Source organism: Pseudophryne corroboree, chromosome 2, assembly GCF_028390025.1.
Source record: "Pseudophryne corroboree isolate aPseCor3 chromosome 2, aPseCor3.hap2, whole genome shotgun sequence".
In the NCBI taxonomy this organism is placed as follows: Eukaryota; Metazoa; Chordata; class Amphibia; order Anura; family Myobatrachidae; genus Pseudophryne; species Pseudophryne corroboree.
Window position 1 is genome coordinate 586,855,909 of NC_086445.1, and position 16,764 is coordinate 586,872,672.

The 16,764-nt window shown below is 44.5% G+C and overlaps 1 protein-coding gene across 15 annotated transcripts in view; it reads right to left on the bottom strand.

Moving 5' to 3' along the window:
• LOC135037197 (protein 4.1-like) overlaps nucleotides 1-16,764 on the bottom strand; it is a 388,175-nt gene that overhangs the window by 87,020 nt on the left and 284,391 nt on the right. For 13 of the 15 annotated variants that reach the window (XM_063954533.1, XM_063954544.1, XM_063954542.1 and 10 more), the window contains exons 8-11: nucleotides 7,243-7,330; nucleotides 3,795-3,947; nucleotides 2,562-2,659; nucleotides 1,519-1,691 (exon numbers count right to left, since the gene is read on the bottom strand). In XM_063954533.1, the coding sequence (XP_063810603.1) occupies nucleotides 1,519-1,691; nucleotides 2,562-2,659; nucleotides 3,795-3,947; nucleotides 7,243-7,330 (512 nt within the window). The remainder of the gene's footprint in view (nucleotides 1-1,518; nucleotides 1,692-2,561; nucleotides 2,660-3,794; nucleotides 3,948-7,242; nucleotides 7,331-16,764) is intronic. The other 2 variants (XM_063954534.1, XM_063954530.1) reach the window with 1 other exon arrangement.

Here is a 16,764-nt window from a genome sequence, read left to right on the forward strand (position 1 = left end):
TGCTGGGCGTCCCCCCGCATGTCAGTGTGAATGATCGTAGCTGTATTTTGCACAGCTACGATCATCTCGGAATGACCCCCACAGTCTTCAACAATTCAATTTTGAAGTATATGACGTTAGACATTGACATCCTTTAAATTTATAATGGATGTAATTTAAAGGTCTGGACTCCCGACCACAAAGAGGTTTAAAGAGAATCACAACCATTTTTGGTTTGTTGTAACAACTCAGGAAGAAATGAAGGACTGGATCACCTCTGACAAGGCCTCGAAAACTGTAGCCCCATTCCAGAATTCCTCTCACCAAGGTTCATGTAGATGAAGTAAACCACTGGGTCCTGAAGAGAAGAAGGCTGGGCCATCACCACCATACATCATTCCACTTGTGCAAAGTACTTGTCATGCAGTTTATCTGTAGGTTTTGCAAATACTCTCTTAACAGACTAAGCATTTTCGCAGGTCCCCATGAAAGGCAGGGAAGATCTTGCCTTTCCATGAGGCTGACAGGAATGTCTAGAAGGCCTACCTCTTTTAACATTAACAGGCCAAAGAGACCACCTTCCTTTACTGTCTGAGTGATGATTATTTCCATTTCAAAAGCAAACAGGATATTACCCAAAAATGGAATGGACTCAATCAATCTCTTCCATACCTTAAACCATAGGCTATGCTGGGCTCCAATGAAAGAGCTAAAAATATCAACAGAAATCAAAATCACGTCAGTTGCGCATTCTGATGAATACTACAGGGCCATCAGCTGGGGTACATAGATTTTTTTTAACTTTTACTTTACAATGGGCATTGAAGAAAAGCATATTAGTTGATAGAGCTACTGCTCAAAATGAATTGCTATCCCAATATTTTTCTTCTAATTTTATTCTAAAGCCGGGTACACACTAGTCGATGTGTGTACCTGGCGATATTGGCTACGGCAGGGAATGTACTTGCCGTTGCCGGTGGGGATGGGTCCTACGTCTGAACTGTTCAGACGAGGGAGGTTGTCGTTAACGATGGGTAGTGCGCATCGTCACTGATGTTGAGTGTACACACAAGATGAAATAGTAAAAGATATCGCTCAGAATGTCCCTTCTGAGCACTATCTTTTACTTTCTCGTCCAGTGTGTATGGGGCTTAATGCAATCTCCATATACATTCCAAACCACTGTACCGCAACTCTACCCTAGAATTAGCTGCATTGTGCCTAGAAAGATGACAGGAAATGTATCAGATGTAATCATGTCCAGCGCACTAAATCATGTAACTTTTCACATTCCCAGTATCAATTACCTCAAGTGGGAAAAAGTTATACAGATAAAATACTAAATGTTTTTGTATATCGGTGGCAGTTTTTTGGCTTATTGTGCATTCCATATTCTTCCAATGACACTTAATCATTGGATTTCTTCAGATTTCTTTCAATGTTTTAATATCAAAGTGTTGTTGTTGTTTTGCAATACACTTCCATAAAACCCCCCCCCCCCAAAAAAAATTTTTTAAACAAATAATAATAAACACTCACCTCCATCTAGGCTGCGAGTGGCACGTTTGCTGGCAGTTCGCTCAAACTGTGGGGCAGGCCTATCAATGAGTGCACTGGCATGCCTCGTCTGGGCCTGTGTGCGTCCACTGTAACGGAATTTGGATCCCAATGACAGAAACCTGTGTTTAGGGATGGACTCTGTAGATGTCAACCTGAAAATGTAAGAGATAAATTGATGCAAATAAATAAACCATCGCAATTCAATGGGGGGGAATTCAAACGTTTTATAGCACCCGATCTCCCGTCTAAAGTGATGGGAGATTGCGGGGCAATATTCAATTGCCCCCACTGATTGCGCCCATTAGAGACAAGTTTAGGCTCGCAAAGCCCCTACAACAGACTAAACTAATGGGCGCGAATGTGAAAAGACCCTTCTCTTTATGCGCATTTCAGCTTGCCACTTCCAGAGGTAGTGAGTTGAAATTAACCTCTCGTGCCCGTCAACAGCAACATTTCAATAGCTGCCGGGACCAGCGATAACATTTGAATCCGGCCCCAATATGTTTCAACACATATGGTATATCTGGACATAATACTCCAATTTATTCTCCTCTACTTTTGGTAAATGTTCCTTGATGATCACTCATTGGGTGATATTCAATTGATATATATAAAGTGACAGGAGATCGCAGGGCGATATTCAATAGTCCCCCGTTATTGCCACTATCGCACCCACAGCAGTCGGTGTAGTAGTGTAAAGCTGCTAAACCCAACTACAGTCATGGGCGCAATCGCGCAAAGTACAGTTTGGGCGACCAAACAGGTCACTATGTGCGCATTTCGGCTCACAACCCCCAGGAGTAGTAAGCTGAAATGCGGATATCGCACCCGTCGGCGGAAACATTTGAATAGCTGCTGGGGGGCGGTAGGGGGTGACAACAATTTAATTTTGTAGCTTCTGCACTTATGTACACAAAGGTTATTCTATTTTGTATGTCTTCTAAGCCTTTTTTCATTAATAAACACAGACTGAATTTAACAATAAATAAATAAATGTAACTAATCTAGGTAAAAGAACTTACCTGAAAAATGTGTGATGCTCAACACAAACCTTCCAAAGTTTCTTGGCAGCTCGGTAACTTGGCAGTTTAAATCCTATTGTACTTTCATACTGCTCCTGCTACCGCAAAAGGAAAATAATTTACTTAATACTTGGCAAATTATTTTATATATTAGCATGAAACTAAAACAGATATGTATCATCTTGTGTGTGTACGCTCGAGTATTTTCTTAGCATTCCTTCATTCTAATAGTTATTAGTGGAGAACTGAGGAAAAGTGAAAGCTCTAAAATGTTTGTTATACAGTATAGTCAGCGCTGCAGAGTTATGTTGCACCATAAATTTCAATTAATAAATGAAGAGAATGAGCAAAATAAAAAACCATATGAAAGGGAGATCCAAAGGGTTTCATCTTCGGATTAATTTGTGTTTAAAATATGAATTTCTACAGTACTTGGTAAGATATATTTTTCAATCTAAATGGATATATCTGTGAACAAGGAATATATTGCTACTATAATTGAAGTAATGTTTACTGGCACTTCATTTTATAACGTAGAAATCTACAGGTTTGTCATAATGTTTGGGCAACAAAGTAAACACAATTTAACATTTTCATCTTAGAATAATGCTGGCCATACATTAGGAGGACTCACATTAGATGCGAGCCGACCCGCAAACCCCCCCCCACCCCTCTTCCTGGCGTACGATAGATCATAACGTGCTATTGCACCTTACGATCTACCGTACAATCAGCAATTGACCTCTACCCGGATCGGCTGACCATATGTGCAGCACATACGATCAGTTGATAAAACGTGCAGGGACGCGCACTGCATTGTAATCGCACCCATAAAATGCACGATGTACATGCGATGGGTTGAATGACGTGTTGATATCGTGTATTCGTAAAAGATATCGACCTAATGTATGGCCAGCATAAGTCAAATGAATGCCTATTCCTGAGCCTAAGTCCTTTCATGGAGAATTTCTGAAGGGGGTGATTGAGTTTTATTTGTTCTATATTTAATAATTTAAATGTTTTCTTTAGTGAAAGATTAGTCAATAAAGCCTAATAATACAGAAAAATAGTTAATGGGTTTTGGGTTGTACTTTCAGTAGTTTTGAGCCGCCTTCTATGTCTCTCTTACATACTTTATCTTCCCATTTTAAGCACTGAAACAGGATAACTATGTGTAAGATCTGTGTATTAATCTTGTGCATATTAGAATTTCATCCAATGTTTCTTTCATACCTCTCCAGGGCGAATCTTGATGAAAAAGCTACTTCTTTTATATGAGATTTTCAAGACTTTGGGCCAGGGGAAACGGTTGATTCTCAGATTGTCCTTGAAAACCATGAGACCCCCAGAGCAGACCCCAAGCTTAATGTCCACTCCCTCCAAGTCCTGAAATGCACAGTAGGAGAAGCCAATTATAAAAGTACTGTAAACAGAGTTTCCAGACTAGAAGCCATAAGACACCACCTCTGGAAAACCTTCAAAAGTTGAAAAAGAACAATGACTGATTTCATAATGTATTACTTAACTAAGCCTGGATATATAATTGTGCTCATACACAGAAATTATGCTGGTCATTTAGGATGTATTAGAGTCAATTGCCCAGAATCACAAGGTTATACAGATCCAAGCTCTAATAGCATTTCATTGGGACTGTGAATAATGAATGCAAGGAGATGATACTGCCAGTTGACTGTTATCACCCACCTCTGCCCTATAGCACTTAATGTCTAGTTAGGTCACATAAATTGACATACACTACAGGTCAAAAGTTTTAGAACACACAGAATATTCCAGTTTTGTCTCAACATGCTCTGAAATTAAGGCACAGAACAAAAACAACTGGAGCTAAAAATGAAATCATAGAATCATTTTAACAATAATGAATCTATTTTCTTGACTCCTCAAAGTACAAAGTAGACACCTTTTGCAGATATAATCAAACATGCTTATGCCATTTTTTCTGCAATGGACATAAAATATTGGGGGTAATTCCAAGTTGATCGCAGCAGGATTTTTGATAGCAATTGGGCAAAACCATGTGCACTGCAGGGGATATAACATGTGCAGAAAGAGTTAGATTTGGGTGGGTTATTTTATTTCTGTGCAGGGTAAATACTGGCTGCTTTATTTTTACACTGCAAATTAGATTGCAGACTGAACACACCCCACTCGAATCTAACTCTCTCTGCACATGTTATATCTGCCTCCCCTGCAGTGCACATGGTTTTGCCCAATTGCTAACAAAAATCCTGCTGCGATCAACTTGGAATTACCCTAATTGTTTGAACGTTCTTCTCTACACTGTTGCACGTGCTGATTTTTTTTGCTTTTACCCTTCTATCCAGTTCATACCAAACCAGCTTGATGGGTTTTAAGTCTGGAGATTGCGCTTGCCATTCCATGATTTGAAGCTTATAGTCTTATTTTTTTCCTCAAAGGCTGTTCTGACATAGCCTGAAGGTATGTTATGGGTCTTTAGCTTGCTGTAGGATAAATCCTTAACCAACTATATATAGATCAAAGGGCATTATATGGTGCTGCAAAATGCTGTGGTAGCCATTAAGGTTTAGGACGCCAGTCACTCCATGCAAATCTCCAAGTTGGGAAACAGCAAAAGAGCTCCAGAACACCACAATATCTCATCCATGTTTGACAGTTGGAGTCACACACGGAGGAACCATCCTTTGGCCTTCTCAACGTTGTAAAAAAATACAGCAACATTTACCAAGATTTAAAATTTTGGTTTGTGGGTCCATAAAACCGTCCACTCTTTAGTAATCCATTGGTGGTGCTTCATGGTCTAGGCAAGTAATTTTTTCATTGCTTAAGAACAGCTGTAATATCTTAACCCATTACTTGTTCCCTGAAAAAGCTCTTCTTTTATAACTCTAAAATATACATTGGCCCTCATTCCGAGTTGTTCGCTCGCAAGCTGCTTTTAGCAGCTTTGCACACGCTAAGCCGCCGCCTACTGGGAGTGAATCTTAGCTTATCAAAATTGCGAACGAAAGATTAGCAAAATTGCGAATAGACACTTCTTAGCAGTTTCTGAGTAGCTCCACACTTATTTGGCATCTGCGATCAGTTCAGTCAGTTTCGTTCCTGGTTTGACGTCACAAACACACCCAGCGCTCGCCCCGACACTCCTCCGTTTCTCCAGCCACTCCCGCGTTTTTCCCAGAAACGGTAGCGTTTTTTCGCACACACCCATAAAACGGCCTGTTTCCGCCCAGAAACACCCACTTCCTGTCAATCACATTACGATCAAACACCCACTTCCTGTCAATCACATTACGATCAACAGAACGAAGAAAAAACCTCGTAATGCCGTGAGTAAAATACCTAACTGCATAGCAAATTTACTTGGCGCAGTCGCACTGCGGACATTGCGCATGCGCATTAGCGACTAATCGCTCCATTGCGACAAAAAAATAACGAGCGAACAACTCTGAATGACCCCCATTATTTTAAGTTTTTGCTAATTCAGTGGATCTCAAACTCGGCACTCATGACCCCAAACAGTTTGTGATCCTGAGAACCAAGTTTGAGAATCACTGTGCTTAATGATTTATTTTTTTAACCTCGAGCAAATTACCACTTGCCTATGTACAGGAATCAGTATGGTTTACCGGCGGACTGGATCCCGGATGTCCATATCCCGACAGCGGCATCCCGTTTGCCAGAATGCTAGCAGTGGGGCAAGCGCTAAGAGTCCACTTGCGGGCTCGCCATGTTGTGGGCTTGGTGGTTTGCTGCAGACACCAAAGAAACTATTCACACTCCACGAGTGTGAATAGCCCTGGTGGGCTGGGATTCCGGCGTCTGTATCCTGACCACCGGGATCCCGACAGCCGGCAAATTAAATACATCCTTTTGTACCATATATCAGGTTATTCACAGGACTTGAATTGCTTAACTTTAAATTTTAAAAAACGGAAAATGGTGGTGTTCTTTTGACTGGTAGTGTAGATCCAGCCATGTTTTATAACTAGGTTTAGCTGCCAGTACAGACCCTTTAAAAAATAGGACCTGTTGCTTTAGTAGCAGTGTTTAAATGATGCGTGCCAAGTACTGCTTGAAAGCTTAGATACTAAAAACAGCGCTTTGTAGGAGATTGGACAGTGGTGACGGAGAGTCAGAGAGCAGCCAGTGTGGCAGTTAGCATGTCAGGAATATCACAGAAGGTCACTTCTGGATCCACGGGGATAGATGTATGATAATATAAACAAATCTTCTGTCAGAGCAGTGATAAGTCCTTTATATTCTCAAATTAGAACACTTTTCTATTTCACATATCTTATAAGCTGTAAATTAAATATTAATAAATGGACTGCATGATTTTACATCCAGCACAAAATGAAACTCTCGAATACAATGACATAATCATATATAATCCATTAGGTAATTCAATAAACTATAATAAAAGGTCTGCAGCAATTCACAGCAGGCTGCAGTCTGGTTAATCCTATTATTTCTAGTCCATGTTTTGCTTATAAAACAGTTATGAAATAATTAAGACAAATGTGTAGCAAATTGTGTGCTACAATTTTGAATTATTCTTTTTGCTGTCTGAAGTGTTTAGATGTAAACATTTTTTTAAGGCTTATTCAATTGTTACAGTCATTATTTAAATGCATAGAGATGTATAATAGAATATCTCGGTTTAGAATGAAAATAATACCTTGGCTTGGTGAATATCCACACCATACATAGTCAGCTTTTTGGCATTTTCTAAGAACTCCAAGTCAGCCTGGGCTGGGGTCATTGATCTGTGGAACAAGAGATGCAAATTTAAGAAAAGGAAAAGATCATAGAAAATAAACTGTCAAATTGTCTCCACATCCTCAGCTCAGTTGCTATAAGCAACTTATTACTAAACTCCCTGTGTAACTATATAACAACAACTGTATATATATATATATATATATATATATATACATACACATATACACACACATTATATATATATATATATATACATACACACACACACACGCACGCACAGTGGCGGAACTAGCGAGCGGTGGGCCCAGGTGCAACAAAATGCTTTGCCCTCCCCCCCCCCCCCCCCCCCAACCGCCCCCCCATCCCATCCAAGTCCACCCCCTCACCCCTGGAGAGGATCTGGTGAGGGGGACCTGCTCAGGGCCGTAACTAGACATTTTAGCACTGTGTGCAAGAAACGGCATCGGAGCCCCACCCCTGCATGCAAAACAGGGACAGTGTGCGCCGTAGGCGCGTGCAAAAATACATAGTGGCGTGGCTTCGTGGGGAAAGGGTGTGGCCACAAAATAATACCAATTCATAAAACGGTGCACAGTAGTCTCCATTGTTCAAATTACGCCGCACAGTAGCACCACTACACCAGGTAGAGCCCCTTTTACACCTTACAGCGGACAGATTCCTCTTTTTACACATTACGGCAGACAGCGCCCCCTTTTTACACATTACGGTAGACAGCGTCCCCCTTTTTACACATTACAGCAGACAGCGTCCCCTTTTTACACATTACGGCAGACAGCGTGCCCTTGTTACACATTACGGCAGACAGCGTCCCCCTTTTTACACATTGCGGCAGGCAGATTCCCCCTTTTTACACATTGCGGCAGGCAGATTCCCCATTTTTACACATTGCGGCAGGCAGATTCCCCATTTTTACACATTGCGGCAGGCAGATTACCCATTATTACACATAGCGGCAGGCAGATTCCCCATTTTTACACATTGCTGCAAGCAGATTCCCCATTTTTACACATAGCGGCAGGCAGATTCCCCATTTTTACACATTGCGGCAGGCAGTCCCAACAAAGACAGAAAGAAAGACAGATAGATAGAAAGACAGAAGAAAGAAAGAAAGAAAGAAAGAAAGAAAGAAAGAAAGAAAGAAAGAAAGAAAGAAAGAAAGAAAGAAAGAATTATACTTACCCTCTCCGCTGGCTCAGGCTCCTCGGTGCAGCTTCTGGTCACGATTCCCGGGCAGGAGAGAAGGAGGAGGGGGGAGGTGGAGGAGGGAGCAGCAGCAGCGCTGTGTTATTGGTGGAGGCGCTGCTGCTGCTGCCCCTCTGATTCACTATAGGCCGTTCTCGGAAGACAGCCTATAGTGAAGCAGAGGGGCAGCAGCAGCAGCGCCTCCACCAGTAACAAAGCGCTGCTGCGGCTCCCTCCTCCACCTCCCTCCTCCTCCTTCCCCCGTACCGCTGCAGTGCGCTCCTCTCCTCTCTGGGCGGCTGTGTGCTGCGGGCAGCGGTTGCCCGCAGCACACAGCGGCATGTAATGAGTCAGTTTGACTCATTACATGCTTTGGGCCCCTGGACAGAGGCGGGCCCCAGTGCAACGCACTGGTCCACTGGCGGTAGTTCCGCCTCTGCGCACGCACATATACCTACACACACACACGGCCAACCCCCTTAATATATTTCTATAGTATTTGTGATGTATAATGTTATCTACATTGCAGTGAATTGATATATTTATTCGGTTTAGATGATGATTGATTCCCTACTATGTATCTTTAACCTATCTTCATGTTTACATGTGTTCGTATACAATTGAGATTTAATTACCTGTGATTTGCTGACTATTGGTTTCTGTGGTGACTGCCGTCTAATGTCTAGTGCCCACTCAATCAATCATTACCTTTTTGTATTGTATTCTTATATTTTATATTTTTGTCTGTCTTATTTTGATGTATTGTATTCATCCCCTTGCCTCTGACTCCCTAGCCCCCGGCACATTGGTCTATACCATTTATCCCACTACGAAGCTACTCTCGTTTGTAATTTTTACAGCCTTTTACTATATTACATGAATGTGAATACGGTGTTATATTTTATGATGTGTTTCACAGCAATGCATCTATTGATGCCTAAGTATTGAATTATTATTGGTGGCCATTTGTGGTAATACTGCACACCCTGTCTTCTCAGATGTGTGTTGAGACCTGATGTGTTGGCTTGTATTACTATATTTACAACTTACGCTTTAGTAATGGATTTGTTGTTACCATGGCGCGCATGCGAAAATAAGATTTTACTCACCGGTAAATCTATTTCTCGTAGTCCGTAGTGGATGCTGGGAACTCCGAAAAGACCATGGGGAATAGCGGCTCCGCAGGAGACTGGGCACAACTAAAGAAAGCTTTAGGTCACCTGGTGTGCACTGGCTCCTCCCACTATGACCCTCCTCCAAGCCTCAGTTAGGACACTGTGCCCGGACGAGCTGACATAATAAGGAAGGATTTTGAATCCCGGGTAAGACTCATACCAGCCACACCAATCACACCGTATAACTCGTGATACTATACCCAGTTTAACAGTATGAAAACAACTGAGCCTCTCAACAGATGGCTCAACAATAACCCTTTAGTTAACAATAACTATATACAAGTATTGCAGACAATCCGCACTTGGGATGGGTGCCCAGCATCCACTACGGACTACGAGAAATAGATTTACCGGTGAGTAAAATCTTATTTTCTCTGACGTCCTAGTGGATGCTGGGAACTCCGAAAGGACCATGGGGATTATACCAAAGCTCCCAAACGGGCGGGAGAGTGCGGATGACTCTGCAGCACCGAATGAGAGAACTCAAGGTCCTCCTCAGCCAGGGTATCAAATTTGTAGAATTTTGCAAACGTGTTTGCCCCTGACCAAGTAGCAGCTCGGCAAAGTTGTAAAGCCGAGACCCCTCGGGCAGCCGCCCAAGATGAGCCCACCTTCCTTGTGGAATGGGCTTTTACTGATTTAGGATGTGGCAGTCCAGCCGCAGAATGCGCCAGCTGAATTGTGCTACAAATCCAGCGAGCAATAGTCTGCTTAGAAGCAGGAGCACCCAGTTTGTTGGCTGCATACAGGATAAATAGCGAGTCAGTTTTCCTGACTCTAGCCGTCCTGGAAACATAAATTTTCAAGGCCCTGACTACGTCCAGTAACTTGGAATCCTCCAAGTCCCTAGTAACCGCAGGCACCACAATAGGTTGGTTCAAGTGAAAAGCTGGTACCACCTTAGGGAGAAACTGGGGACGAGTCCTCAATTCCGCCCTATCCATATGGAAAATCAGATAAGGGCTTTTACATGACAAAGATGCCAATTCTGACACACGCCTGGCTGAAGCCAAGGCCAATAACATGACCACTTTCCACGTGAGATATTTTAGATCCACGGTTTTAAGTGGCTCAAACCAATGTGATTTTAAGAAACTCAACACCATGTTGAGATCCCAAGGTGCCACTGGAGGCACAAACGGGGGCTGAATATGCAGCACTCCTTTCACAAACGTCTGAACTTCAGGTAGTGAAGCTAGTTCTTTCTGGAAGAAAATCGACAGAGCCGAGATCTGTACCTTAATGGAGCCTAATTTCAGGCCCCATAGTCACTCCTGCTTGTAGGAAATGCAGAAATCGACCTAGTTGAAATTCCTCTGTTGGGGCCTTTTTGGCCTCACACCAAGCAACATATTTCTGCCATATGCGGTGATAATGCTTTGCAGTTACATCTTTCCTGGCTTTAATCAGCGTAGGAATGACTTCCTCCGGAATGCCCTTTTCCTTCAGGATCCGGCGTTCAACCGCCATGCCGTCAAACGCAGCTGCGGTAAGTCTTAGAACAGACAGGGCCCCTGCTGCAGCAGGTCCTGTCTGAGCGGCAGAGGCCATGGGTCCTCTGAGATCATCTCTTGAAGTTACGGGTACCACGCTCGTCTTGGCCAATCCGGAACCAAGAGTATTGTTCTTACTCCTCGTTTTCTTATTATTCTCAGTACCCTTGGTATGAGAGGAAGAGGAGGGAACACATAAACTGACTGGTACACCCACGGTGTCACTAGAGCGTCCACAGCTATCGCCTGAGGGTCCCTTGACCTGGCGCAATATCTCTCTAGTTTTTTGTTTAGGCGGGACGCCATCATGTCCACCTGTGGCCGTTCCCATCGATTTACAATCAGCGTGAAGACTTCTGGATGAAGTCCCCACTCTCCCGGGTGGAGGTCGTGCCTGCTGAGAAAGTCTGCTTCCCAGTTGTCCACTCCCGGAATGAACACTGCTGACAGTGCTAATACGTGATTTTCCGCCCATCGGAGAATCCTTGTAGCTTCTGCCATTGCCATCCTGCTTCTTGTGCCGCAATGACGATTTACATGGGCGACTGCCGTGATGTTGTCTGACTGGATCAGTACCGGCTGGTGTAGAAGCAGGGATTTTGCCTGACTTAGGGCATTGTAAATGGCCCTTAGTTCCAGAATATTTATGTGTAGGGAAGTCTCCTGACTCGACCATAGTCCTTGGAAGTTTCTTCCCTGTGTGACTGCCCCCCAGCCTCGAAGGCTGGCATCCGTGGTCACCAGGACCCAGTCCTGTATGCCGAATCTGCGGCCCTCTAGAAGATGAGCACTCTGCAGCCACCACAGCAGAGACACCCTGGTTCTTGGAGACAGGGTTATTAGGCGATGCATCTGAAGATGCGATCCGGACCATTGGTCCAACAGGTCCCACTGAAAGATTCTGGCATGGAACCTGCCGAAAGGAATTGCTTCGTAAGAAGCCACCATCTTTCCCAGGACCCGCGTGCAGTGATGCACCGATACCTGTTTTGGTTTCAGGAGGTCTCTGACTAGAGATGACAGCTCCTTGGCTTTCTCCTCCGGGAGAAACACTTTTTTCTGGACTGTATCCAGAATCATTTCCAGGAACAGTAGACGTGTCGTCGGAACCAGCTGTGATTTTGGAATATTCAGAATCCAACCGTGCTGGTGTAGCACCTCCTGAGATAGTGCTACTCCCACCAACAACTGCTCTTTGGACCTCGCCTTTATCAGGAGATCGTCCAAGTACGGGATAATTAAAACTCCCTTTTTTCGAAGGAGTATCATCATTTCCGCCATTACCTTGGTAAACACCCTCGGTGCCGTGGAGAGTCCAAACGGCAGCGTCTGGAATTGGTAATGGCAATCCTGTACCACAAATCTGAGGTACTCCTGGTGAGGATAGTAAATGGGGACATGCAGGTAAGCATCCTTGATGTCCAGGGATACCATTTAATCCCCCTCGTCCAGGCTTGCAATAACCGCCCTGAGCGATTCCATCTTGAACTTGAATTTTTTTATGTATGTGTTCAAGGATTTCAAATGTAAAATGGGTCTCACCGAACCGTCCGGTTTCGGTACCACAAACAGTGTGGAATAGTAACCCCGTCCTTGTTGAAGTAGGGGCACCTTGATTATCACGTGCTGGGAATACAGCTTGTGAATTGCCGCTAGCACAGCCTCCCTTTCTGAATGAGTAATCGGCAAGGCAGATTTTAGGAACCGGTGGGGTGGAGACGCCTCGAATTCCAGTTTGTACCCTTGAGATATTATTTGCAGGATCCAGGGATCCACCTGTGAGCGAGCCCACTGATAGCTGAAATGTTTGAGGCGGCCCCCCACCGTACCTGGCTCCGCCTGTGGAGCCCCACCGTCATGCGGCGGACTTGGAAGAAGCGGGGGAGGACTTTTGCTCCTGGGAACCTGCTGTTTGTTGCAGCCTTTTTCCCCTACCTCTGCCTCTGGACAGAAAGGACCCGCCTTTTCCACGCCTGTTTTTCTGAGTCCGAAAGGACTGTACCTGATAAAACGGCGCCTTTTTAGGCTGTGAGGGAACATGGGGTAAAAATGCTGACTTCCCAGCAGTTGCTGTGGAAACTAGGTCAGAGAGACCATCCCCAAATAACTCCTCACCCTTATAAGGCAAAACTTCCATGTGCCTTTTTGAATCTGCATCCCCTGTCCACTGGCGAGTCCATAAGCCTCTCCTAGCAGAAATGGACAATGCACTTATTTTAGATGCCAGCCGGCAGATCTCCCTCTGTGCATCTCTCATTTATAAGACTGAGTCTTTTATATGCTCTATGGTTAGCAGAATAGTGTCCCTGTCTAGGGTGTCAATATTTTCTGACAGGGAATCTGACCACGCAGCGGCAGCACTGCACATCCATGCTGACGCAATAGCTGGTCTAAGTATAATGCCTGAGTGTGTATATACAGACTTCAGGATCGCCTCCTGCTTTCTATCAGCAGGTTCCTTGAGGGCGGCCGTATCCGGAGACGGTAGTTCCACCTTTTTAGACAAACGTGTGAGCGCTTTATCCACCCTAGGGGGTGTCTCCCAACGTGACCTATCCTCTGGCGGGAAAGGGAACGCCATTAGTAACTTCTTAGAGATTACCAATCTTTTATCAGGGAAAGCCCACGCTTCTTCACACACTTCATCAGAAATTTGTAACACCTCTTTCATTGCTTCAATCATGCAACGAATGGCCTTAGTGGACATTAGACTAGACTCATCGTCGTCGACACTGGTGTCAGTATCCGTGTCGACATCCGCGTCTGCCATCTGAGGAAGCGGGCGTTTTAGAGCCCCCGATGGCCTTTGAGACGCCTGGACAGGCACGAGCTGAGAAGCCGGCTGTCCCGCATTTGGCATGTCGTCAAATTTTTTTGTGTAAGGAGTCGACACGTGCACGCAATTCCTTCCATAAGTCCATCCACTCAGGTGTCTGCCCCGCAGGGGGTGACATCCCTTCTATAGGCATCTGCTCCGCCTCCACATCATTATCCTCATCAAACATGTCGACACAGCCGTACCGACACACCGCACACACACAGGGAATGCTCTAACAGAGGACAGGACCCACAAAAGCCCTTTGGGGAGACAGAGTGAGAGTATGCCAGCACACACCAGAGCGCTATATAATGCAGGGACTAACTGAATTATGTCCCCTATAGCTGCTGTTATATATACTGCGCCTAAATTTAGTGCCCCCCCCTCTCTTTTTTACCCTTTTCTGTAGTGTAGACTGCAGGGGAGAGCCAGGGAGCTTCCTTCCAGCGGAGCTGTGAGGGAGAAATGGCGCCAGTGTGCTGAGGGAGATAGCTCCGCCCCTTTTTCGCTGACTTTTCTCCCGCTTATTTATGGATCCTGGCAGGGGTAATTATCACATATATAGCCTCTGGGGCTATATATTGTGGTATTTTTGCCAGCCAAGGTGTTTTTATTGCTGCTCAGGGCGCCCCCCCCAGCGCCCTGCACCCTCAGTGACCGGAGTGTGAAGTGTGTATGAGGAGCAATGGCGCACAGCTGCAGTGCTGTGCGCTACCTTGGTGAAGACTGATGTCTTCTGCCGCCGATTTTCCGGACCTCTTCTTGCTTCTGGCTCTGTAAGGGGGACGGCGGCGCGGCTCCGGGACCGAACACCAAGGCCAGTTCCATGCGGTCGATCCCTCTGGAGCTAATGGTGTCCAGTAGCCTAAGAAGCCCAAGCTAGCTGCAAGCAGGTAGGTTCGCTTCTTCTCCCCTTAGTCCCTCGCTGCAGTGAGCCTGTTGCCAGCAGGTCTCACTGTAAAATAAAAAACCTAATCATATACTTTCTTTTTAGAAGCTCAGGAGAGCCCCTAGTGTGCATCCAACCTCGGCCGGGCACAAAATCTAACTGAGGCTTGGAGGAGGGTCATAGTGGGAGGAGCCAGTGCACACCAGGTGACCTAAAAGCTTTCTTTAGTTGTGCCCAGTCTCCTGCGGAGCCGCTATTCCCCATGGTCCTTTCGGAGTTCCCAGCATCCACTAGGACGTCAGAGAAAGTAATGGATTTGTTGTTACCATGGTTTGAATGCTTAAGTGTTTTCGACAGGACCCACCAGTAATTACTTGAGTCCACGCCCCCTACCCTGATGTATGATACATTCGGAGCACGAGCGGAGGCTGTGCCCGCATTTATTGGCTGGTGGGAAGACCGGGGAGTCCGTCGCGTTACTGCCGGTCGGTGGAATGCATGAACCTACGGCCGGTGGAACGCATGGACTTCCGGGTGGATGGCAGTCCCTGAGCTTGTTACTGATTTTAAGATACCTACGTGGTGAGTACGAGCGCCCGCACTTAGTTAGCCACGGTGCGGCATGCCAGGGCTTGATGCACATAATTAGTTTATTGGTAAGGTGTCTCTATAGGTTATTTTGAACACTTCCGGACCCGTATTGACACTTCCTGTCTGCACTATTTAAATAGCTTGCAGTTGGGCTGTTCTAACATGCAGCTACCTACACTCCACTGGCGTCCTAGGATGTGAGTATACTGATGGATTTGTCTGACATAGGTAGCTCCTTAGTGAGTTTAATGTCATTACTATGGACCTTGAGGGTCTAGTAATTTATTTGTTCATGTGATTTTCAGAACCAATGTTCCAACATTATGGCATTAATGGATGGACATGTAGCTGCATCATATGTTTTACTAGGAACCGGCCCTGGTGTTATGGGTTTATGGATGCCAGTGTAGCCCGAGTGATCTAGTTGTTCACTTACATTTCCATCTTTGAATTTACAGTGATATGTTTCATTGGAACCCTTATTCATATTTTTTGTGAATCTATGATTGACTCCAGTGTATCACAGGTATTTAATGTTGTGGCCTAAGGTGCGTCTGGTATGTTTTTGACACACGTACGGTTGTAGGCATCACTTTAGGATGTTGGTGGTGGCTACTTACTTACTTATACACCTTTGGTCAGTTGCTATTGCTAACTTGATAATTTGTGTGCTGGGGGGCCTGGAAGGCACTGGTTATGAATGTATATGTTGTTCTGTGTTTTAATACTTTTCATATACACTGCTCAAAAAAATAAAGGGAACACTTAAACAACACATTCTAGATCTGAATGAATGAAATGTTCTTATTAAATACTTTTTCTTATATATACTGTGTGTGTGTGTGTGTGTGTGTGTGTGTATATATATATATATATATATATATATATATATATATATATATATATATATATATGTACACACACTGCTCAAAAAAATAAAGGGAACACTAAAATAACACATCCTAGATCTGAATGAATGAAATATTCTTTTTAAATGCTTTGTTCTTTACATAGTTGAATGTGCTGATAACAAAATCACACAAAAATTATCAATGTAAATCAAAATTTATTAAACCATGGAGGTCTGGATTTGGAGTCACACTCAAAATTAAAGTGGAAAAACACACTACAGGCTGATCCAACTTTGATGTACTGTCCTTAAAACAAGTCAAAATGAGGCTCAGTAGTGTGTGTGGCTTCCACGTGCCTGTATGACCTCCCTACAACGCCTGGGCATGCTCCTGATGAGGTGGTGGATGGTCTCCTGAGGGATCTCCTCCCAGACCTGGACTAAAGCATCCGCCAACTC